At 45.9% G+C, this 23,252-nt stretch overlaps 1 protein-coding gene across 3 annotated transcripts in view; it reads left to right on the top strand.

Moving 5' to 3' along the window:
• The window catches only part of RBM33 (RNA binding motif protein 33), a 122,476-nt gene that overhangs the window by 75,844 nt on the left and 23,380 nt on the right, over positions 1 to 23,252 (top strand). For all 3 annotated transcript variants that reach the window (XR_009454678.1, XM_059711364.1, XM_059711363.1), the window contains exons 10-14: positions 6,429 to 6,561; positions 6,916 to 7,259; positions 8,545 to 8,823; positions 10,573 to 10,854; positions 14,115 to 14,747. Coding sequence is in view for 2 of the 3 variants with exons in the window: in XM_059711364.1 (XP_059567347.1) it covers positions 6,429 to 6,561; positions 6,916 to 7,259; positions 8,545 to 8,823; positions 10,573 to 10,854; positions 14,115 to 14,747 (1,671 nt within the window). In the remaining variant the exon portion in view is untranslated. The remainder of the gene's footprint in view (positions 1 to 6,428; positions 6,562 to 6,915; positions 7,260 to 8,544; positions 8,824 to 10,572; positions 10,855 to 14,114; positions 14,748 to 23,252) is intronic.

Raw genomic sequence — 23,252 nt, 5'->3', positions numbered from 1 at the left:
TTCAGAGCCTCGGCAGCAAGCCTCCCGAGATGGGTGGCAGTGAAGTGCAGTCATGGAATTCATAAAGGACCACAGACGTCAGGAGAAACCAGGTATTTTCCAGTTCTCTGTGCACCGGGTAAGGAAAGTAGCAGTAGCGATCAAGGCTTCTCGTATGAAATGAGGAAGAAAGCCGTGTTTACTAGTCAAGACAGTAAACGTCTTCTAATTGTGAGCAAAAGCACAGCTCATTACATAGTGGTGACTGACACAGGTATAGACGCAGTAGCCTAATGCTTCCATCTGGCTGTAATTCAGCATACTTGTCCTATTTTTTAAATGAGAAATCTGACCAGATGTAGTAATAGAGTGGTCTTTCCATTTGCTGTATAACTTTAAGAAGACGAAGAGACCCAGTGCTTCCAAGAGTTGGCTTGGACCCTGAGGTTCTCCAGACCAGTTCTCTTGGACCATCCCCACAGCAGCAGTGCCCCTGCTGATAGGCCACTTCTGTACAGAGGGACTTTTGGGGGGTTTGCGTGGGCGCTGTTGCATTGCTGAGATCCATCCCCCCAAACCTCTCTCCTTTGCAGACCACACCCATCCTATCTAATAAAAGAGAAACATGGTAATTGGCGTACGACTGCTACCCTTCCCATTGGCTAATCAGGGCGATATGCAAATTAACTGCCAGCCAAGATGGCGGCCAGCAGCCAGGCAGCTTGAAACTAACATGAGGCTTGCTTGCTCCAGTGATAGAGGAAACCAATGTTCCCCGCCTGCCTTGCCGGCCCCTGAGCCTGCAGTTTAAGAAACATTGTAACGAATATAGAAGCTAAACAAAACCCCAGAAACCTGCTTTCAGAGAGCCGAGCCGGGATCTCAGAGCTGGAGTTATACATTGTTTCGATTATAGAACCCAAACAAACCAGATACCTGCTTTCAGCAGCAGAGGCCTCAGAGCTGGAGCCAGAGCTAAAGCTGGCCCAGAATAAAAGAAAAAGAAAAAAAGGAGCAGTTGGGAGCTTCAGCCCTCAGCCCCTCACCCAGACTGGCCAGGCACCCCAGTGGGGACTCCCACCCTGAAGGGTGTGTGACCAGCTGCAAACAGCCATCATCCCCCTCACCCAGGCTGGCCAGGCACCCCAGTGGGGACCCCCACCCTGATCCAGGACACCCTTCAGGGCAAACCAGCCAGCCCCATCCATGCACCAGGCCTCTATCCTATATAGTAAAAGGGTAATATGCCTCCCGGCACCAGGATCAGCGTGATGGGGCAGCTCCCAAACCCCCTGGCTCTGTGTGTGACAGGGTGCAGGGCTACAACCTCTCTAACCTCCCTGCTCTGTTCGTGACAGGGGAAGGTGCCCCAACCTCCTGATCAGCCCTGTTCTGTGCCTGATACGGGGGAGCTCCCCAACCCCCTGATCGCCCTGCGGCTCTGTGTGTGACAGGGTGCGGCGCCCCCCCCCCCCCCCCACTACAGGCCCTGCTCTGTGTGTGACGGGGTAGAGCCATAACCTCCCCATCGGCCCTGCTCTGTGGGTGATAGAGGGCGGCGCCCCAACACCCCCCCCACCCCCAACGGGCCCTGCTCTGTGTGTGATGGGGTAGAGCCATAACCTCCTCATCGGCCCTGCCCTGAATGTGACAGTGGTGGCGCCCCAACCCCCTGATTGGCCCTGCTCTGTGGGTGATAGAGGGCGGAGCCAAAACCCCCTGATCCGCCCTGCTCTCTGTGTCAATGGGGGCGGTGCCCCAACTCCCCTATCGGCCCTACTTTGTGAGTGCCGGGGGGAGCTCCTCAACCCCCTGATGGACCCTGCTCTGTGCGTGACAGGGTAAGGAGCCCCAACCCCCCCTGATGGGTCCTGCTCTGTGCGTGACAGGGGGCAGCGCCCCAACCCCCGGATTGGCCCTGCTCTGTGCGTGACGGGGTGGCACCACAACCTCCCCATCGACCCTGCCTTGAGTGTGACAGGGGGCGGTGCCCCAACCCCCCAATTGGCCCTACCCTTAGCGTGACTGAGGGTGGCATCGCAACCTCCCGATCCGCCCTGCTCTGTGCATGACAGGGGGCGGCTCCCCAACTCCCCAATCAGCCCTGGTCTGAGCTCGACCAGGGGCTGCACCTAGGGATTGGGCCTGCCCTCTGCCACCCGGGAGCAGGCCTAAGCCAGCAGGGTGTTATCTCCCGAGGGGTCCCAGATTGCGAGAGGGCACAGGCCGGGCTGAGGGACCCCCACCTTCCCCCCGAGTGCACAAATTTTTGTGCACGGGGCCTCTAGTCTATTTATAAATGACCACAATAAAGTATTTGGGGAGAGCTATTTATTATGCTTTAAAGGTTGAAAATGTTTTGTCATTTGTCTTCATGTAGGTGTTAATATTTTACTAATTTGTAAGTTAAAACCTCATGAAAAATAACTTTCTTATTTTGAACATTTAAATCTCAGTGATTTCTTTGACCTTTTACATTAGTAGCTTGTTTCAGGCTGTGGTGCTGTCCCGCTCATGTCTTAGGAGCATGCTTGTGATCTGTGGGTTTTGCATTTCTCACTGTAAATTATTTTAATGAATCTTATCCTGTCCCTTCTGTACTTACCTGTTTGAAACTTTTTCCTGGTGTCCCCTCCCCCAGAAGAGGCACAGTCAAGTATAGATGGGAACCGTTTGAATCCGCTGCTTAGGTGACAGAGGGCTTTATTGAGCGGGTGAGGGGTACCGATTGGTCGCCACATTGCATGTATGGAGGCAGGGTGACCAGTCAAACCTTCCCACAAAACAGGGCAGGCAATTTGTAACTTTATTTTCAGTGCCACTTCAAGAGAAATGGTTTAAACATTAAACAAAAACAAAAACAAAAACAAAAAATAGGACCTTGGTTGCTAATTTGTTACCAGAAAGTTTGGAAGATGATTTTAAACCAAGTTTTGAAATATATATATGTGAGAAAAAAGATATATGAAACTGAAGATAGGATGCTAATGCTGTATTTTATACATAAATCCTTTAAAACACATATTCTGTCTAGTTACGTGTTGAAATACATGTGAAAATAAATGCACAGTACCTATTTTGTTGTCTTCAAACAGAAAATCAGAAAATTTTTAAAAATCTTCACCTGAGGATATTTTTCTCATTAATTTTTAGAGAGAGTAGAAAGGAGGAAAGGAGGGAGAAGGGAAGATAGATAGATAAAGAGAGAGAGAGAGAGAGAGAAACACATTGATGTGAGAGAGACACGTTAATCGGTTGCCTCTTGAATGGGCCCTGCCTGGGACCGGGAATCAAACTTGTAACCCATGAATCCCTTGACCATGACCAGGAATTGAACCCGAGATGCTTCAGTGCATGGGCTGATGCTCTAACCACTACCAGCCAGGACAAAATAAAAATCTTTAGAACAAGAGGAAAGTATGGGGCCATGACAGAAAGGAGGCAAGCTCATTGGAAGTCCTCATGCGCATTTGATAAGTAACAGTGTGCAACAGTCACGCTATCAGCATTTTTTTCTAGCGTAGTATTACCATAGTAAAAGTATTAAATATTGAAGAATATCCATGTCAAAGCATTATATCGATAAAGTCTCAAATTAACGTGAGAAAATGTGTACATTTACTTGTAATGTGATTGCATCTGTTGTGTATTCTCACTTGTGCATTTTACACTTCTCAGTTACTGAACGTTTATTGCTCTGGTAGTCTCAGTTGATGTCCTTAATCTAGAGGTGAGAAGTGGCAATCCCTAACGTCAAATATTGGTAAGGTGAGAATTCCCATGATTTCACTTAAAGTAACAAAGACTATAAGAATTTCATCTTGGGGGCTTCCTATTCCATATGTTTTAATAAGTATCTAGTGTCCTATATATTAAAGAGCTAATATGCAAATGGTCATCACGCCCTTGCGCCATCGCGCCAGGGCCGGGGGACCTGAGGCTGCGTCACCCTGCCCGGCGGGGCTTGACAGGGACCTGAGGCTGCTCCCCCCACCCAGCAGGGCTTGACGGGGGTGGGACCGGCCGAGTCTGGGTCTCCCGTGATTTCGAGGTGTGGATGGGTGGGTGGGGACATTACTCTGGGTCCCTCGGTGCGCCCCAGACTCTGACAGGAGGGAGATTTTCATATACATTTTACTAATTTTCTTTCATCTCTGACACTTATATTATAAAGGGCAAATAGCAATATTAAAATATTTCCTCTAATTCCCTTTTAATGTCCACGAATTTCGTGCACTGGGCCATTAGTTTGTTTTTATAAAGATGTAATATTTGTGCTTAAACATAATGTTTTTAACATCATATAGTCATGGGTCTTACAGGTTTGTGTTTATACTCATGTTCATTTTGTATTATTCATGCAATGCCATGGGTCGAGCACGTTCTTAAAGGGAGAAGGAAGGCAAATGTAGTTTGCAAAAGCTTTTCAATGTTTTTAAAATATGTCACTTTTAGAGGGAACAGCTAATTGTATTAGTAATCAAATGACAGAAAACGCATTAGAAGTTTATGAGAGTGGTTTTAAAAAGTTGAGAAATGTTCGGCCAGCATGGCTCAGTGGTTGAATGTCAACCTAGGAACCAGGAAGTCACCGTTCGATTCCAGGTCAGGGCACATGCCCAGGTTGCAAGCTCAATCCCTAGTGTGGAGCGTGCAGGAGGCAGCTGATCAATGATTCTCTCTCATCATTGATGTTTCTATCTCCTTCTCTCTTCCTCTCTGAAATCAACAAAAATTACTTTTTAAAAATTGAGAAATAATGGCTGAGTTTCAAGGAATGAGGTGTTATTAAATAGAAATTATTTTGGTGATGTGTATAATTAATGAATTCTTTCTAGAGGAGGGGAAATTGTGAGGCCTTTCTTTATTGTTGAAAGTACAAGGGGCCCGGTGCACGAAATTCGTGCACTGGGTGTGTGTGTGTGTGTGTGTGTGTGTGGGGAGTGTCCCTCAGCCCAGCCTGCCCCCTCTCACATACTGGGAGCCCTCAGGCGTTGACCCCCATCACCCTCCAATCACAGGATCGGCCCCTTGCCCAGGCCTGACGCCTCTGGCCTAGGCATCCGGCCCGGGCAGCGGGGACCTGCAGTGGCGGGGGGGGGGGGGGGGGAGGAGCGCCGCGATCACGCGGGCTCCGCCCCTGCCCCTGCAGGACGCCTCTGGCTGAGGCATCCGGCCCGGGCAGCGGGGACCCACAGCTGCAGCGGCCCCGCGATCGTGGGCTTCGCTTTAGGCCCAGGCAAGGGGCCCCTAGCTCCCGGGACTGCTAGCTTCAACCGTGCCCAGCTCCCATCGCTGGCTCCACCCCTACTTCCTGCTATCCCTGGCCAGGGCGGCAAAGGCACCTGATTCTCTGATCATGGCTGGGGGGCAGGGCAAAGGCGGCCCCAGGGCCGCCTTTGCCCTGCCCCCCAGCTCTTAGCTCCCCCCTGGGTTTCTGATCACTGTCAGTGGCAGGGGGCTTCTTCCTGCTTTCCCTTTCGCCTCCCTGCATTGTGCCTCCATATGCAAATTAACTGCCATCTTGTTGGCAGTTAACTGCCAATCTTAGTTGGCAGTTATTGGCAGTTAACTGCCAATCTTAGTTGGCAGTTAATTTGCATATAGCCCTGATTAGCCAATGAAAAGGGTATCGTCGTACGCCAATTACCATTTTTCTCTTTTATTAGATAGGATTACATATGACCTCTTTTCCCCCCATTGACTCCCTCCAGTCTGCCTCTGTCCCCCACCTCAGGGTGAGGCCTTTTTTTCTATGCATCCGAAAATGTGAGGCATTATTAAGCAAATGTTTGTTTTTAAAAATCTTTGACTTTTCGAAAGACCAGCTGAAAATAAAGTATTAGTTTACCTATAGAGTTTTACTAGTAAACATTTAGCTACTAAATAATGTTAATCTTTAAGAGTTTAGAAATTTTTATCCAGTGGAATCCAACTATGTAATATTTCTTTTGTAGTAGCGTGGTTTCTTATACAGTTCACATTTTCCTGTTTTGTCAGAGATTGCTGATTCTTGTTGTAGTATAAATTCTGTTATTTTGCCTTCTTTTGAAGTAAAGCAGCTCCAATCTGTAGCTTATGGTTGTGTTAAAAAAGTAGCAAAGAATAGCATGTTTGAGAAGATAAATATCAGGAACATCCAAATGAGGCACTGTGTCTTTCGGATGAAAAGGCAAGAAGGTCAATAATTACCCGGATTTCAGTAAGCTTAAAAAGAATGTTCTTTTGGTGCTGTAGACATATGAAAACAAGGATTAATTTTTAGATGCTGTGTTTTGATGTTTGACTATTTCATATGGCTGAATCATTTACTTTGTTAACATGTAGTTATGAACTGGGGGGGGTGCGGGATTAAGGGAGATAAGTTAATTGATGTTTTCAGGGGAAAACTTGGCTCCATGTATAGGGTATTTTTCTGCCTGTCATCTTCTTTCCCTGTTGTTCTTTAGGGCCCTCCAGAATTCGCACAGCACACCCCTGGACCGGTTCCCAACAATTTTAGCCAGCCCCCACGGCTTCCTCTGCAGGACCAGTGGAGAGCACCACCCCCTCCCCAGGAGCGAGACCCCTTCTTCTTAGGAGGTAAGGGACAGTGATGGGCCTGGACACACTTCTGTTTTAAACTGAATTTAGCTCCCACGAGGAGCTTTTGTTAAGCATCCAGTTCTTGTGCCCTAGCACGTCTGCCTGTCATTTCCAGTGGTAACAGTGGACAGGACTGGTGTCTGAAATGTGAACTTCACATACACAAAAGGAAATCAGTTCTAGAAAATGACTAGTGAAGCAGTGGAGAAGTAAGGGGAAATCTAGGATTCTTTTCAAGCACTCGCACCCTGCCACCACTTGGAATTTTGTCTGTAGGAAGACTGTGTGCACCAGCTTTCTACAGAGTGCACGTTCTGTATAGCCAGAGGGTGACATCCTGGTGCCTTTCAGTTTCAGGTGAACCTCGTTTCCCGAGTCATCTCTTTCTGGAGCAGAGAAGCCCCCCACCACCGCCACCCCCTCCCACTCTTCTCAGCAGCGCTCACCCTGTGCCCACGCCCAGTCCCTTACCATTCACTCAGCCCGGACCAGCTTTTAATCAGCAAGGACAGCAGCCCGTGTTCCCTAGAGAGAGGCCTGTGAGGCCCACCCTGCAGCCTCCAGGTCCCGTGGGCCTGCTGCACTTCAGCCAGCCGGGGTCCGCCGCCACTCGGCCTTTCATTCCTCCTCGACAGCCCTTCCTGCCGGGCCCCGGACAGCCATTTCTGCCCGCACACGCACAGCCTAACCTGCAGGTACTCTGGGAGGGTGGGCTGTGGGGCAGGTGGCCTGTGGAGGAGGGGGAGGGTGCTGCAGGTCTGGGTCTGGTGTTTGAAGACAAAGTTTCATATTTTTATTCTAGTCTCCTAAGATCGGGAGGTTATTTAAAGAAGAAGGTGATTAACTGTTTACAACAGACCATCTCTTGACAGTATTGGTTATCTCCTTAGTCATAGGGGAAATGGAAAAGGTGATTGTGAATTTTGGGGAAGTGAAAACGTTCAGTATTAAGATTTTAAAGTTTTATTAATAGCTGTACTGCTAATATAAGTAGGATGTATTTTGACAATATCTTTGCTCATCACTGGAAGTCGTATAAGGTTTACAGGGGAAATAAAGTTGTTTGCCAGCTGATCTGACTGCAGTACGCAGTGGAAGGTTCCCCTGGGGGAAGTGTCCATGTTCCTTCCTCCTTGTTGGATGAGTTCGAGTGCCCTCTGCTGGTGAGCTCTCTCATGGGCGGCCTGGATGTGTGAGCTCCTCCTTCCCAGCACTTTTCTGTTTGTGCTTGAAGCAAAGGATTAAATCCATGATGGTGGCGTGCCTGAAGCAGCTTAGGAGCACAGAGGGTGTGCGTTTATACTGAAAAGAGGAAAATGGTGATTATTTAGGGTGTTAGAGTAGGACAGAATGTCTTTTTGTTTTTCTTTTTTGTATGTGCATGTTTACCACCCCAAGTCAAGTCTCCTTCTATTGCCATTTATACCTTTACCCTCTTCTACCTCCGTTTTTCTTTTTATTGAAAAAAAAAAATACAGTGACTACATCTTCACTGTAAAGTATTCGAGTAGAGATAAGTATTTAAAGAGGAAAGTAAGCCCGACATCTGAAACAGTCGCCACTGACATTGGGTGCTCATGCTTCTCAGGCGCTTCAGAGCACTGTCTTCGGCATGCTTTCCGCAGGGAGGCTGTGGTCTGGCTCCTCTCACAGCGGGGAGTTCCCTGTCACTGCTCACCAGCCCCGCTCATAGGTGCACTGACGGCGTCGCTGGGGTGCACACGTTCTTAGAGACAGTGCTGCGGGGAAGATCCCAGAGGTTATGTTTGTATCCTTAGCAATCTCCTTAGGACAGATCCTTGGAATTTTGAGATTAAAAGGACTTAGAGTAAATATAACATCACCTCCATCAACAAATCTGAAATTAAATTTGTACCGCTTCAAGTTTCTTTTTGGTGTTGGGGTTTCTAAGAGCTGAATTGGAACGTAGCTAGTATATGCATTATAAACTGTTGTTTCCTCTTTCTTTTGGCATGGCAGGGGCCCCTGCACCCCCCGTTGCCCCCTCCCCACCAGCCTCCACCGCAGCCTCAGCAGCAGCCCCCGCTGCAGCCACCTCCGCAGCACCCGCCGCCCCCCCAGCCGCAGCACCAGCCTCCTCACCAGCCGCAGCAGCACCAGCACCACCACCACCTGTCTGTTCCCCCGCCACCTCTGATGCCCATGTCGCAGCCCCAGTTCAGGCCTCACATGCAGACGGCTCAGCCTCAGCAGAACAGCAGTCGGATGCAGTGCCCCCAGCGCCAGGGGCTGAGGCATGTGAGTGTCCGCCTGTCTTCTGCCTTTTGCCAGCGATGCCTTTCAAGTCACAACATCAGGGGTAGAATTCCTGAGCCAGAGTAGTTTCTAGTTCTGATTGAATTAACGAAGCACATCATGCGTTTTCCCGCAGTGAACGCATGTTTAAAATCTGCTTAGGAAACTGGTCTTCTTGACTACAGAAATGAATAGTGTCTCTCTTGTGCCCGAAAGACTCCTCATGTTGTTTACTTCAGTTTCTTAATCTTGTGTATCTGCGTGTTCCTGCAGCGATGATATTTTTAAAAATATATATTTTATTGATTTTTTACAGAGAGGAAGGGAGAGGGATAGAGAGTTAGAAATATCGATAAGAGAGAAACATGGATAAGCTGCCTCCTGCATGCCTCCTACTGGGGATGTGCCTGCAACCAAGGTACATGCCCTTGACCGGAATCGAACCTGGGACCCTTCAGTCCCCAGGCCGACGCTCTATCCACTGAGCCAAACCGGTTAGGGCTGTAGCGATGATATTAGTAATTCACAGACACGTCACTTCAGAACATAGTTTCGGGTGACAGTCACCCTTTGCCAGTGGCTTACTTTTTGATGCACAGATGATCTCCTTGGGCTCTGAGTAAATAAGTAAGTGAATTCAGGAAGAATGTATTGAATGTCCTCTTGGTAGGCACTCCTCTGGTTCATGACAACACAGCAGTGAGCCATAGGCAGGTTTCCTGCCTTCGTGGAGCCTATATTTAATTGTGCTTTTATTTGTGAGGATATACTCTCAGGGACCATCAACAGATGTGTGGTTGGTCATGCATGGAAAGAAACTAGGGAGGATACTGCTTTAAAAATAAAAAACAGTAGTCACTGTTATCGCCTGTTTTATATTAAATAACACCTTTTTATAAAGAATCTAATTAGGTTAGAGTTCTAGGCTCTAAGGTGACAGTTAGCTTTTCCTTTTATACTATCACTTGGTACCTCAAGCTTCAAGCATGTCATTTAGCTACTTTTAATCTCAAAATTTCTCATACCTGTTTCTTAAAGTAACAATGAGACTAAAATGGTATTAGAAATAAGAAAGGGTTTCCTGATCTGGGAAGATGGTGGTTTGTAACTAGGGTTTTATTTTGTTAGAGCAGTGGCAAACCACCTGCCTGGCCTTGTGTCCTTACATATTGACGCCAGCGAGCGATCTGAGAACTGAATCCCCCCCAGCCATCTCATGTCTGTGCCCCCCGCCCCCCCCCCCCCAACCCCCAGGTGTTGGGATTCTGTTAAGAATCCCAAGGATGGACATAACCAAGTGTTTCCTCTTGGAGAAAACTCACGGGTATCTTTCTCCTCCAGGGAGGGCACTGACTTCATGCTTGAATCTTTGCTTGGTCCACTGTAAACTTAGGGGACCCAGTAAAAATGGTGCTGCCAACTCCTTGTGCAGATGGAGTCTTTTGTTGCCTCTGTCCCCAGACTCAAGCCCCACCTGCAGTGCCCTGCTGTGAGTCCACAGTTCGGAGCCTGTCTGTCTGTTAGCAGTGTGACCCCCTTAGGGGTCCCAGTCCTTACCAGCAGGGTGTGTTTCTGCACTAAGCAGGGAACATTCGTTTTGAAAAAAGTATGGATGGGAGAAGTATCTGCCCCTGAAAGAGAAGTCACTAATTAGAATGATTTCTAACTATTTTAATCTAATAATCTAGTGTGCCTTTCTGTGACCCTCCCAAGTTTCTTGTTGTAATTTGAATTTATGTCTTCTTGTGATAGAATACGACGTCTCAGAATGTAACCAAACGGCCAATGCAGCAGCTGCAGCCAACTGCTGCCAGAAACAGTAACTTGCGTGAGTTACCAATAGCGCCCTCGCACGTCATGGAACTGAGTAACAGTCGTGGTGCATCCACGCCTGGCGCTCATGGAAAGCCGATGGACAACATGTCACCGCCCTTGAGACCTGGGCCTAGGAGCACACAGGGGAAGACGGACTTGAAGGCCAAGCCCATTAGCCCTGAGGGTCAACCTAAGGAAGAAGCAAAAGCAGAACCAGAGGTAGGACTCTTTGCTATTAAAAAATAACAGGAAGCCTTATAATCCATTTATACCCCTGAGTTCACTCTGATCTGGCGAGTTATCACCAAATCTTACCACTTTTTCTCAACTAGGTCCTTCTTTTAACCTCACGGTCATGTTCATATAAAATACACCCTCATTCTCACTGGTTTTGATATTAGATAGTATTTATGCACTTGCACAGTTAAAATTGTATGCTATAGAGTCTGTATATGTTGGGTGTTGGCAAACAAGTCCTTAAAGTGTTGAGATAATAAAAATGTCAGACTTGATAGTCCAAACTGTTTCTCATAATATTCAATTCTGCATTGTTAGCACAAAAGCGATCATAGACAGTTCTAGCATCATCAGAGGTGGCTGTGTTCCAGTAAAGCTTGATGACAGAGTAATGCTAGGCTAGATTTGGCCCGTGAGCTGTGTAATTACTTAGCTGGTTCAGTGTGGACCGTTTTACACTGTGCACGGCTAGAAGATAGGACCACTTTTTTAACCTTTAAGTAGATTTTTTTGGTTGGGGGGTGGTTTATTTCGACCTGTGCCATTATTGCTGATTTCCAGTAGGTATAAATGTAAAAATAAAGAGTAAATGCAAGTCGGTATGTAACATGGTTTCCAATTGAGATCTTATTTGCACCTTGATTGAGTTGTGGCCACTTGATTATTTTTTTGTGTAGTGGTGTTAGTACAGATTTGGTCCTGAGCTTTTTAATTAGCTCTTGTTAAGTATTGGTAAAATCTGTCACTGGTTTCCTGGAAAAGAAATGGCTGTGCTTGTCCCATGGTTCCGTGCAGTCGAGATTTAATCCTAGGCTGTTGCCAGAAGTACGTATACATGCCGTGGGCAGTGTCTGTAAGTCCTGGGTTCTAACTAGGACGAGGTGTCTAGTGAAGCATAGGTGAGAAGCACGCCCTTGGAATGACCCACCAGGGCCAACACCATGTCCCTGAGCAAGTCACTTCACACTTCACTTCTCACAAGCCTCGATTTCTTTAGCCATTGAGTGCATGTGCCTGGGATATGGTATTGATAAAATTTATGTAGAATATTATAAATTAGTGTCATGTGTTAACTTAATATAAAAGAATGTCATGAAGAGTGTTCTTTGATAAAAATATAGGTAAGTCATGTTTTCTTAATTATATAAAAACCAGTCAACACTAATAGTTAAATTTGGAGGGAAGTCAGATTTTCTGCTAATAAATTGTAAGCAGTTGTAATGTGTTACTAATCAGAAGTGTCAATATAAAGTCAAAATATTGAGTTGACATTTAATAAGCTCTTAATAGAAGAAGGGTGACTTGGTTTTAAAATCAAATATATGAAAAAATTAGATTTACAGACTGGATTGGGGCAGTTTATAAAAAATCTTTGCTAAAAATTTTATCCTGCTTTTAATTTACATAGCCAGCTCTTCACTCATCACAGACTGGTTCAGAAAAATTAAGTTACATGCACTTTTATAACAACAGAATCTAAATAAAAGGACAAAAGTGGCCTTTAGGCATAGCACTGCTGCACGTGGCTGTCTGTTCTTTACTGGTGATTCAGTGGGTTCCGCAGTGTCAGTTTCTGTAGAACCACCAGGTGCAGTGCGTGAAAAGGCACTCGCAGGTGACCATGTGTCCCCAGTGTCTTCGTTTGTTTGCTTTCAGCTTTCTGTGGACACAGAATGGACCAGAAGTAAAATTTTTTACATCTTAAAATGTCTTCTATTTGTTTTGTAGTTTATTTTCTTACATTCACTTAATCGATAATGATACGATAAAGGACAAACCTATTTAGAAGTATTCCCAGCTATGTTCTTGAACATACTGGTACTTTAACTCTTTCTTGGTTGCTTAAGGACACATCTCAGTGACTGTTACTGCGTTTGAGGCAGTGAGCCCTGGACCTGTCACTACGCCCCAGCTGTCTGCTCCTCCATGAGTGGCCTGGCCCCTCGCTTTTTCAATGCTGTTCACTTGTTATACCTACCTGTGTGGCCTCATCTGACTTCAGATTTGCTGTTTCACATCTGCCCTAAACTTTCAGTTAGATAGCTGACTTGGTCAGAATTGCTTCTAAAATGACAAGCAAACCCTGATGAGGGCCCAACTCTGTCCTGTAGGTCAAGTGCATGGGCTCTGGGGGCACCAGTAAGGTCTGCAGTTATATTTTGGTTTTAACTCCTAATTTTTAAGGTTTGTTTGTTAATAGCTGACCTCTAGATAAATTAATTCCTATTACAATATTTTGTGAAGGATCTGTGGATGGAGCGTATCTGAGATGCTTTTAAAGAAAATAGCTGCCATTTTTAACAAATGCCTAACTTTTTTTTTTTGATCCTCACCTGAGGATATTTTTCCATTGATTTTTAGAGAGAGTGGAAGGGAAGAGAGGGGGGGAAAGAAAGAAAAACATCCATGTGAGAGAGACACATTGATTGGTTGACTCCTGGACACGCCCCAATTGGAGAGGGGATTGAGTCTGCAACTGAGGTATGTGTCCTTGACCGGAATCGAACCCGGGACCCTTCAGTCCGTGAGTCAGTGCTCTGTCCACTGAGCTAAACAGGCTAGGGCTAAGTGCCTAACTTTTAATAAATTTTCCTTATTGCATGGTTTTGGTGAAAGTTACCAGACTTTCCTGAGATTTTTTTGGGTAGACTCTCATAATGGTTTGGGGCTGGCATATTAGAGCTTTCCTTAGATAGCATTAATATTCCAATATTGCCATTGACAGCATTTTGATTCTGAGGAGAGTGCATGAGTTCAAGGTCAGAGAGATTGACTTGTGCTGTTCATTACCACCAATTATTCTGTGACAAATGAGTTTGAGATCAGGCTGAAATTCTGTACGAAAAATCAATAGTTCTAATCAGGCCCTTTCAGGTCATTTACACCCACCTTTTGTTGGCTCGTCAGAGAAGAGCCAGATAAAACCTGTGTGACAGTGCGGCCCCTATTGTGGCTATTTCCATTCAAAACATATTTTGATATCTTAAATGAATGGTTTAATTGGTTTCAGCCTTATAAATGAATGGAATGTACATTCTTTCATTTTTAATATTCTGATAAGATTTTCTAAGTTAGCTATTGCATAATTTTCCCCCTCTTCAGAGGAAGGCGTTATACTTAGTGTCTTTCAAATTTTGAATGAAAGGGTTTTATACTTTTGCATTTTCTGAGTTTTAGAAATACACTGGAATGGTCGCCTTGTCTGGTGCTGCCAAGTAAGCCGTGTGTGTTCTCTGTTCCAGTTTCCCGATGAAGATGAAGAAACGAGGCTGTACCGCTTAAAGATAGAAGAGCAGAAGCGCCTGCGGGAGGAGATCCTGAAGCAGAAGGAGATGCGCCGGCAGCAGCAGGCCGGAGCCAGGAAGAAGGAGCTACTGGAGAGGCTGGCGCAGCAGCAGCAGCAGCAGCAGCAGCAGCAGCAGCAGCAGCAGCAACTCTGCAGCACTGGGGCCCCTGCGGAGCGGGAAGAGCCACCGGCGTTGCCGTTGCCCACCAATGGAAACCCCTTGCTACCCTTCCCTGGTGCCCAGGGCCGACAGAATGTGAAAAACAGACTTCTCGTGAAAAACCAAGATGTTGCTCTATCAAGTCTTCAGCCGAAGACGTCAAACTTTGTGCCACCTGGTGCTAACATGCAGTATTCGGGACAGCCGGTCAAGCCACTGAAGCACTTGAGACACAGAGTCTTGCAGGCACAGCCCGAGGATGGGGACGAGCCGCCCCCAGCACAGACCGCCCGAGTGACAGCCCTCCAGGGCCGGCCCCCTGACTCCAAGCCTGGCGCCAAAAGGACTGTCATGCACCGGGCAAACAGCGGTGGCGGAGATGGGCCGCATGTCAGCTCCAAAGTCAGGGTGATTAAGTTGTCAGGTGGGGTAAGTTGACGAGGTCACTGTGCCTCTTGAATCTCTGCATCCTTCACTTAGAATGCCCTCATTCCCAGAGCAGGTGTGTGAGCAGAGGGAGGGAGGTTGCTTCTGTACAGTCGCGTGGACCAGCCCTTCTTTCGGGAAGCTGGTGTGAGAGCTGCAGTGTCCGTGCTGACCATGGTGTTCAGTTGTCTCTGTCCTTCACTTAGACCTTTCTCAGTTTTAGATTCTTTTTGAGGATAATTTGTGGTAGAATTATGAACACAGAATTAAACACAAAATTTCCTTTACCACAAAGCAAGTGACTCGTGTGTAGCTTTAGATTCAGGGGCAACAGGATGAGCAGAGTTCTAAAGTGCAACCACGGTGGCCCTGGCCAGTGTTGCTCAGGGATTAGAGCTTCGGCCTGCACACCTGAGGGTCACGGGTTGCATTCGCAGTCAAGGGCAAGTACCTGGGTTGAAGGTCAGAGGCAAGCACACTTTCGTCTGTCTCCCTGTGATCACTCTCCCTGAGGCTAAGGCAGTCATTGCTGTTTTCCAGCCCGGGTTGGACAATTTAGTTCTTGAACAGAGGCAGACAGATGTCCATGGCACAGGTTGTCCTTTCAAGAAGCCATGTGTAGATACCTGCTTTTTTATAGAGGGGGGCTTAGCCTTCCTGTACTGACAGGATTCCGCAGCACATTCTGGGTAGTCCGTACAATTATTGTCCGTACAACTGGTGTGTGTGGTTTGTCTATAAACTGAGGAAGAAAGGGGAAGCCGGCCAGTGGTGATGCCTTAACAGACCACAGCCTGTACCCTGCAGGCCCTACGGGGAGGCCAGTGCATAGAGGACCGTGAAGGGGCACGTGTGGCGTTATGTCCTCTAGTGAGCTATTTACTTAGTGCAGTGTTAATTGCTTTTATTTCTGGGCTTGTAGACTAAAACTTTTGATAGAATAATATGAATTAGAAATTCCATATTAATAGGACCCATAATTTTGTTTTACTTGAGTCTGTTTTTCTCACCTCCATTCATGGTGATTCAAAATGTTGATGAGCAGATGGCCTATATTCCATCAAATTATTTTACTATTATATGCCTTTGTTATTTTTAGATGAGAACTCAAAAGTTAATCAGTTTCCAGTGTCTGTGGCCCTTTGCTTTTGACTTTGTCTTAAGCACACTTGGTCAGTGTCTCACTTTCCCCTTGAGTTATAAACAGGCGGCATGGGCCAAGGTCGGGAATAGAGCTTTCCAGTGGCTTCCATAGGCAGGCTGTGGCTGTAAGAAGGGAAGCCAAGTGCATTCGGGTCCTGGTGGGCTGGCAGCTGAGCTGGGGGCTCAGCTAGCTCCGTGTCGAAGAACAGCTTGCAAATGAATCAACACCTTTCAAAGAATTGAGCTAGTTAAATTTTTGCTCTCTTTTCTACAGTGTAAAAAAATATTTTTCATATCATGCTATTGTCTAAAACAGTGGTTCTCAACTTTCTGGCCCTTTAAATACAGTTCCTCATGTTGTGACCCAACCATAAAATTATTTTCGTTGCTACTTCATAACTGTAATGTTGCTACTGTTATGAATCGTAATGTAAATATCTGATATGCAGGATGGTCTTAGGTGACCCCTGTGAAAGGGTCGTTCTACCGCCAAAGGGGTCGCGACCCACAGGTTGAGAACCGCTGTTCTAAAACTATGCTATGTAATTTTACAATACACAGAAAAACAACAGAGGAATTTTACATGAAAATAACTATCTGCCAAACATTGGAGTAGCTTTTTAGTTCTTTTTAATTCTTAACACATTTCGTACCGCTCAGGAGTTTTCTCGTGTTTCGTGCGCCATCTGTTAAGGACCGCTCACGTGTGTTCTCGTTTTTCACGCCCATGGAAAAAGGAGCGAATCTAGATACTTGTGTAAATTTTGTTTGGTCCCTCTTCATAGAGGAAAATGTTTTACGCAGTACCATACGTTAAAAAAGTACTAGGAACTTTAATTTTTAATTGTTTTTGTAAATAAAAATGTTATAATTATTGAAAAACAACACCTAAAGTGCATTATGATGATTTAAATAACGTGCAGTTTGCCCCAAAACGTGCGGTCCCTGGCGTATGTCTTAGAGATTTCTATGCGGTACGCAATGTGTTAAGTAGTAAGTTAACTAACCAACCTGTTTGCAATCTCCACGAGGATTTTTCCCAATAGTTCCTCCAGTAGCATGTTGGCTACTTTCAACTCTCCGAGGATAAATGCCTTGTTTGTGTGTCTCTGAACTGGAATAGTATTTTCTAATGGCGAGGGTTGTGTGTGTGTGTGTGCAGTGTGTGTGGGTAGGAGCTATTTTTAAGAGAGCATATTCTTAATTGTGTTTCTTTCAGCAATACAAAAAGAAACAGTTCTGTTAAGTGTTGTGTGTGCACATTCTTCTGACTTTAATTTCTGTCCCTGCTGGTCCTTCTCTTCTGTCAGCTGTGGCGTTAGTGCCCTGGGCTAGGCCGTGAGCCCAGGTCTGAACTGGCAACTCCAGTGAGGCTCTGACAGGGTCTTAGCATTTGGGAGGATCAGCTTATGTACTGTACCTGTGCAGGGTATTATTTATGCATTTCAGGTTCATAACTAACTAAATAATTGGTAAGTATTAGTTCATATAATTAATTTCTGTGTTCTTGTACATTCACAATGAGCTTTTTTACATCCTGTTAGTACAGAAGTACAGTAAGTATCATATTTATAAGGTAGGTTTCCTAGAGAGGTTTACTTGGGAGTCCGTTTTATTTCCTTAATTCAACGGTTCTCAACCTGTGGGTCACAACCCCTTTGGCAGTCGAAAGACCCTTTCACTGGGGTCGCCTAAGACCATCCTGCATAGCAGATGTTTATATTATGATTCATAATTTTAGCAACATTACAGTTATGAAGTAGCAACGAAAATAATTTTATGGTTGGGTCACAACATGAGGAACTGTACTTAAAGGGCCAGAAGGTTGAGAACCACTGCCTTCATTCTTCTCTGACCTAGGCTGGCATCGATGTAGTTAATTACATTACTCTTTGCATTAGTGGTCTCCTGGTCCAAGTAGTTGACTCTGGACAGGACAGGAGCCAGTCTGCAGCATTGTTCCTGAAAGTGCAGTCAGGGAGTGGCCCTGGGGCGGTGAGGGAGAGGCGCCCCCACTCAGGCCAGCACAGACTGCAGGTGCTTTCCAGCCTCCCCAGGTGGCTCTCTGTGCTGGACTTGTGAGGTGATGGTGCTTCGGCACAGAGTTCTCTTCCGTCAGTTTCCATATCGCGTTACTTACAATCAAATAACTTACCTTTAGATTTTATTAAATTGGGTTTTTGAAAAGTGAAAGAGCCTGCGACTTAAGGCGGGTGTTTAGTCTGCTCTTCGTTGCTTATCTTTGAAGTGACATTAGTTCATGATGGTTCTTCATGGTTGTAACGAGTGCATGGCGGGCACAGGAAGCCTTTCACAAAGAGCTCAGGGTGGCTTCTTTCTTGCTGTTGGTTTCCACAGTCCTGGCGACCATGCTTGTCTGGGTTTACCGCTCGCAGTCCTCCTTCACTTTCTTCATGGGCTCTCTCTTGAATCCTGATTGTGTGGCCATTTGGAAATTCCTGTTCACGGAGATTGAGGTTGAAGCGCTCCCTCCCCAGGACTGAGAGAGTGCATTCGTACCTGACGCTGGCCCAGGTTCGGATGGTTGTCTATAATTCATTGCCCTTGGGACTCTGAACAGTTATTTCATTTTTCTGAACCTCAGTCTCTAGCCCAGTGATGGCGAACCTTTTGAGCTCAGCGTGTCAGCATTTTGAAAAACCCTAACTTAACTCTGGTGCCGTGTCACATATAGAAATTTTTTGACATTTGCAACCATAGTAAAACAAAGATTTATATTTTTGATACTGATTTTATATATTTAAATGCCATTTAACAAAGAAAAATCAACCAAAAAAATGAGTTCGCGTGTCACCTCTGACATGCGTGTCATAGGTTCGCCATCACTGCTCTAGTCTATAAATGAAATTGCTAAGGTTGATGTGAGGGATGGGTACCTGCAGCCTCCTGCACGCCCCCTACTGGGGATTGAGCCCGCAACCCTGGCGTGTGCCCTGACCAGGAATCAAACCTTGGCCTCCTGGTTCACAGGTCAACTCTCAATCACGGAGCCACACCGGCTGGGCTCTTCTGACATTTTTAACCCTTTGCGGTCCAGTTTTATTTTTGGAATTCAAACAGTCTGGTCCAAATTAATTGACGGGATTGAATGTGGAAGTTCTCTGTCTCACTAGACCTCAGCTCGACGTTGGGCCTGCTCCTAGCGCCTGGTCTGTCGAGTCAGCCTCCACGTTGGACCGGAAAGGGTTAAAGAGGAGACAGCTAAATATTTTGTCGAATGCCCTTTAATTTGCTTTGTCTCCCATTTCCTCATGATGGGTGTCAGGCGAGTGTTTTTAGTAGGGATATACAGAAGGATATTGTGTCCTCCTCACTGAGTCCTACCGGTGGTTTGTCCGGTGTTGGCACTTTGATCATTGAGTCAGGTGGTGTCGGCCAAGTCTCTCTATTGTAAACTATAGTCTTACCCTTTGTACTTGATAAGTAATTCATGGGAAGAGCTTTGAGATTAACGATCCCATTTCTTGTGGATTTGCAGCGTGTTAACAGCATTGACATTTCTAGGACCAGCGCTGCCTTTCTGCTTGTTAGCTGTCATGTTTCTGCGGGAGTAGCTTTCTTTTTGCCCTCACTTATTTATTTGTTCATTTATTACAGCAACATGGGCTTTGAATTCTTATTTAAACAATGAATTGTTATTAGCATTATTTATTTGGGTGTTGGAATGGACCCAGTTGGCATGGGAGTGCCCTGGTACGCTGGTGCTCTCCTTGGGAATGTCCCCAGCATTCCTTAGACACACCCTTGCTTTTTGGTGCAGAATTTTAGGTTCCTCTTATGGCTTCTGAGCCCCAGCTCTGCAGCAGCCCTGTGTCCTCTTGGTGGAGAACACCCAGACTTGCTCGCTGGGTGTCACTGAGTCTGGGCCCTATCAGCATGTCCATCCATCTATGGTGAGTTCCAAGACTGAAGGTGAATCAAGAGCTCTCCTGCATTGGTTGGATTCTTTTGTATATTACATTTCTTGAAATAGGTCATCAACATGAGTAGAAAATACTTTCTGCTGCATTGAATTAATTTTTTGAATGATTGTCCTTGTGTGAGAATTCCAAGAGGATTAAACACCACTATTTAAATATTAAAATGAGTCTCTGTGGACCAGGGTTAGTGTTAGGCATGTTCTTCTGGCAGGACTGGGGTCCAGGTACTGCAGGGAAGGGTGTCCTGAGGAGGTCTCAGGCCCTCCCTCCATGGCAGGGGTGGAGGTGCACTTGGCGGTGGCTGTCGCAATAGGCCTGATCTGGGGCTGAGGGGCTTTGTGTGCAGCTGCAAAGAAGGAGCAGCTCCCTAGCCCCCAGGTGCTATGCAGGCTCCAGCGCGTCACCATTGCAGGTCACAGCAGACAGCGGGTGTGGAGTGTCTGATAGGGAGACCTGAGGAATGACTGCAGAGGAGGTGGGATTGCCTGAGAGCACGGAAGGAAAAGGCCCTCTGGGCAGAGGGGAAGAGCGCGGGCAAAGTTCCTGTGGGAAAGAAGCCACAGCCCGTTTTCTAACTGGGAAGGCCACTCGGGGCCAGGAGAAGGCAGTCAGACATGAGGTGGCAGAGGGCAGACCTGTGATGGGACGATCAGACAGTGAGGGAAACTGAGTGGAAAGACACTGCTCTGGTGTGGGTGGGGGCAGGGACCAGTGGGGAGGCACCTCAGGACGTACGAGCCCAACTCCCCCCTTGCCCGCCTGCTGCTCTCAGCCAGGGCAGGCAGGAAGCTTCTGCCTTGCAGAGCCTGGCCTTACCCCTGCAGGGGCGCGGGGAGGGGGCTCTCTCTGAAAGAGTCTGAGTTCATGGCTCTGTGGCTGGAGGAACCCACCTTAACAGTTGTCTCCTTTTCAGACCAAGATTCATGTGGCAGGAATTGGAGAGCCCGGGTATGACTCCCTCAGAGGCTGAGGGCTTTGCTTTGTTCCTCCAAAGCCCAGTTAATTTTGCTTCTTAAAGATTTCCCCCAAACCTAACAAATCTCAGGGAAAGAGAATGTTGAGAGAGAGCCCTTGAGTCTCTGTGCTATGTTGCCACCTGCTGTCAGATCCAGTGTGTGTGCCCATCGAGTTCTTCTCCGGGAAACCCAGCTCAGCCCATGTGGACCCACTCCGAGATTATAGGGAGCGTCTAGATGGACCTCGTTGAAATACGTGTGCTCGCTGTGTGCCGGGTAGCTTATCGCAGAGAATAGGTGGACGCTGCAAAGGGGCGTGTTCGCACCGCAGGCTGCAGCTTTAATCGGAACTGACCAAGGAGCCTGAGTGAGACTGGTAGCCTGCTTGTTTCTCCTTAGCGTTTATCCTTCAGAGACAAAATGGAGCCTTCAGTGTGTTTGCATTAGGAACTTCGTGTAGCATGCATATCATTTGTTGGCCGGCTTCTGAGTGAGCTGAAGATTACAGGGGGAGGCCCAGCATTGTGTGGTTAATAGAAACCTGTGCGGGGAGGTCTGGGGGCTGTGAGATCGTGCGTAGCCCTGACAGTGAGGTGGGCCTTATCGGAGGGAGAATTCACAAGAGGCTGCCCTGGGACCCCAACCACTGTCCTTTGGTGTGTCCTGACAATGTTATCTGTCCTCTCAGTACGGAGTATCAAGTGTCTGTCATGAGTACAGAAATTAATTTAATGTCACCTGAAGACATGCAATTAATCTTTTAGAGGTTTTCATAATACCTTTACAGAAAGAGTTGCCAGTTTGGCGGATTTGGACTTTGGGGTTTAGGAGAAGATAAGGAAAATTAATTTTTCATCAGGGTTAATACAACCTAGCAGGGCCACAAAGGCTGAGAAAAATGGTTGGGGAATTTGTCAAAGTGTTGTCACTCTGGAATAATGCTGCTTAGTGTCTGATAGGTGTAATCAAGAGTGGAGATTTCTATAGAGGGGGATTAATCAATTTGCTCACTAGTGAATGCAAGTCAGTGATATCACTTCTTCATGGGCTTTAAGAATGAAAATAAGATTTGATCTGTCAAATTGCAGGGTGCCCTGACAGTATCAATAGGCCTTTTTATCTGTACATTTAAACCATTCGTTATAAATAAATTTGTCCTGCTCATGATGGTGGCTACAGACTGCATTATTTTATAATGATTAAGCTGATAAAAAGTATTCTCTACTCTTTCTTAATTCAGGAAGCTTTCTTTATATTTAAAGAAAAACAACTCTAAAATACATTTTATGGTACTTTAAAAGATAATTGTTTTGGGGAAAAAAACAAAATATTTCTAGTTTGGTGTAATATAGACCAAACTTCTTTTTAAAAATATATATTTGTATTGATTTCAGAGAGGAAGGGAAGAGGAGAGAGACAGATAGAAACCTCAATGATGAGAGAGAATCATTGATTGGCTGCCTCCTGCTTGCCCCACACAGGGGAATGAGGCTGCAACCCGGGCATATGCCCTGACCGGGAATCATACCGGGACCTCCTGGTTTTATAGGTTGATGTTCAGCCACTGAGCCATGCCTGCCGGGCCCTAACTTTTTTTTTCCCGCATCTGTTTTGAAGGAAGTGAAATATTTAAAATCATGTCTAAACGCACTGCAATGGAAGGAATGGTGGGGTAGGCCTTATAGGAGGGAGAATTCACAAAAGGCTGCCCTGGGACCCCAACCACTTTTTTGGACTACAACAAATCTGCTATCCACAGATGACCAGTTATTTCCTTATGTTCAGATAACAGAATTCTGAAATTTCTGATTTGAATCGACAGCATTTTTTAATTTATATCTTTCAGTGCTATAACTATATGCCTAAGTTCTAGAAGACTCCTAAATAAATGTGTGCATTCAGTTTGGTCTGTCCCTGTGTGAGTCTGGCCACACTAGTGAAGAGTAGTTTGGCTCTTTCCCAGCCAAACTATTAACTGAAATAACTCTGGAATTAAAAATTTTCAGTAAGAATTTGAAAAGGAAGAATTGTTCTCTCATTTGGGAAAAAAAAGTCTTTTCTTTTTTTAGAATATATATTTTTTTATTGGTGAGAGTATTACAGATGTCCCCCTTTTTCCCCTCCTTGTACCCCTCCACCCGGTTACCGCCCTATCCCAGGCCTTCACCACTTTAATCTCTTCCCACCCCTCTACCATCCTTCCCTCTGAGATTCATTAGTCTATTTCATGTTTCCATGCCTCTGATTCTATTTTATTCATCAGTTCGTTTTGTTCATTAGATTTCTTGCTCATTTATTTTGATTTTCAATGGTTAATAGATATGTATTTATTACCATTTATTGTTCATATTTTAGATCTGTTATTTTTTTCTTCTTCGTCTTCGTTTTCTTCTTCTTCTTCTTCTTAAAGAATACCCTTCAGCATTTCATGTAATACTGGTTTGGTGGTGATGAACTCCTTTTGCTTT

The sequence above is a fragment of the Myotis daubentonii genome, chromosome 10 (assembly GCF_963259705.1).
Source record: "Myotis daubentonii chromosome 10, mMyoDau2.1, whole genome shotgun sequence".
Classification (NCBI taxonomy): Eukaryota; Metazoa; Chordata; class Mammalia; order Chiroptera; family Vespertilionidae; genus Myotis; species Myotis daubentonii.
Note: the sequence above shows the minus strand (reverse complement) of the source record. Positions and strands in the feature narration are given on the sequence as shown.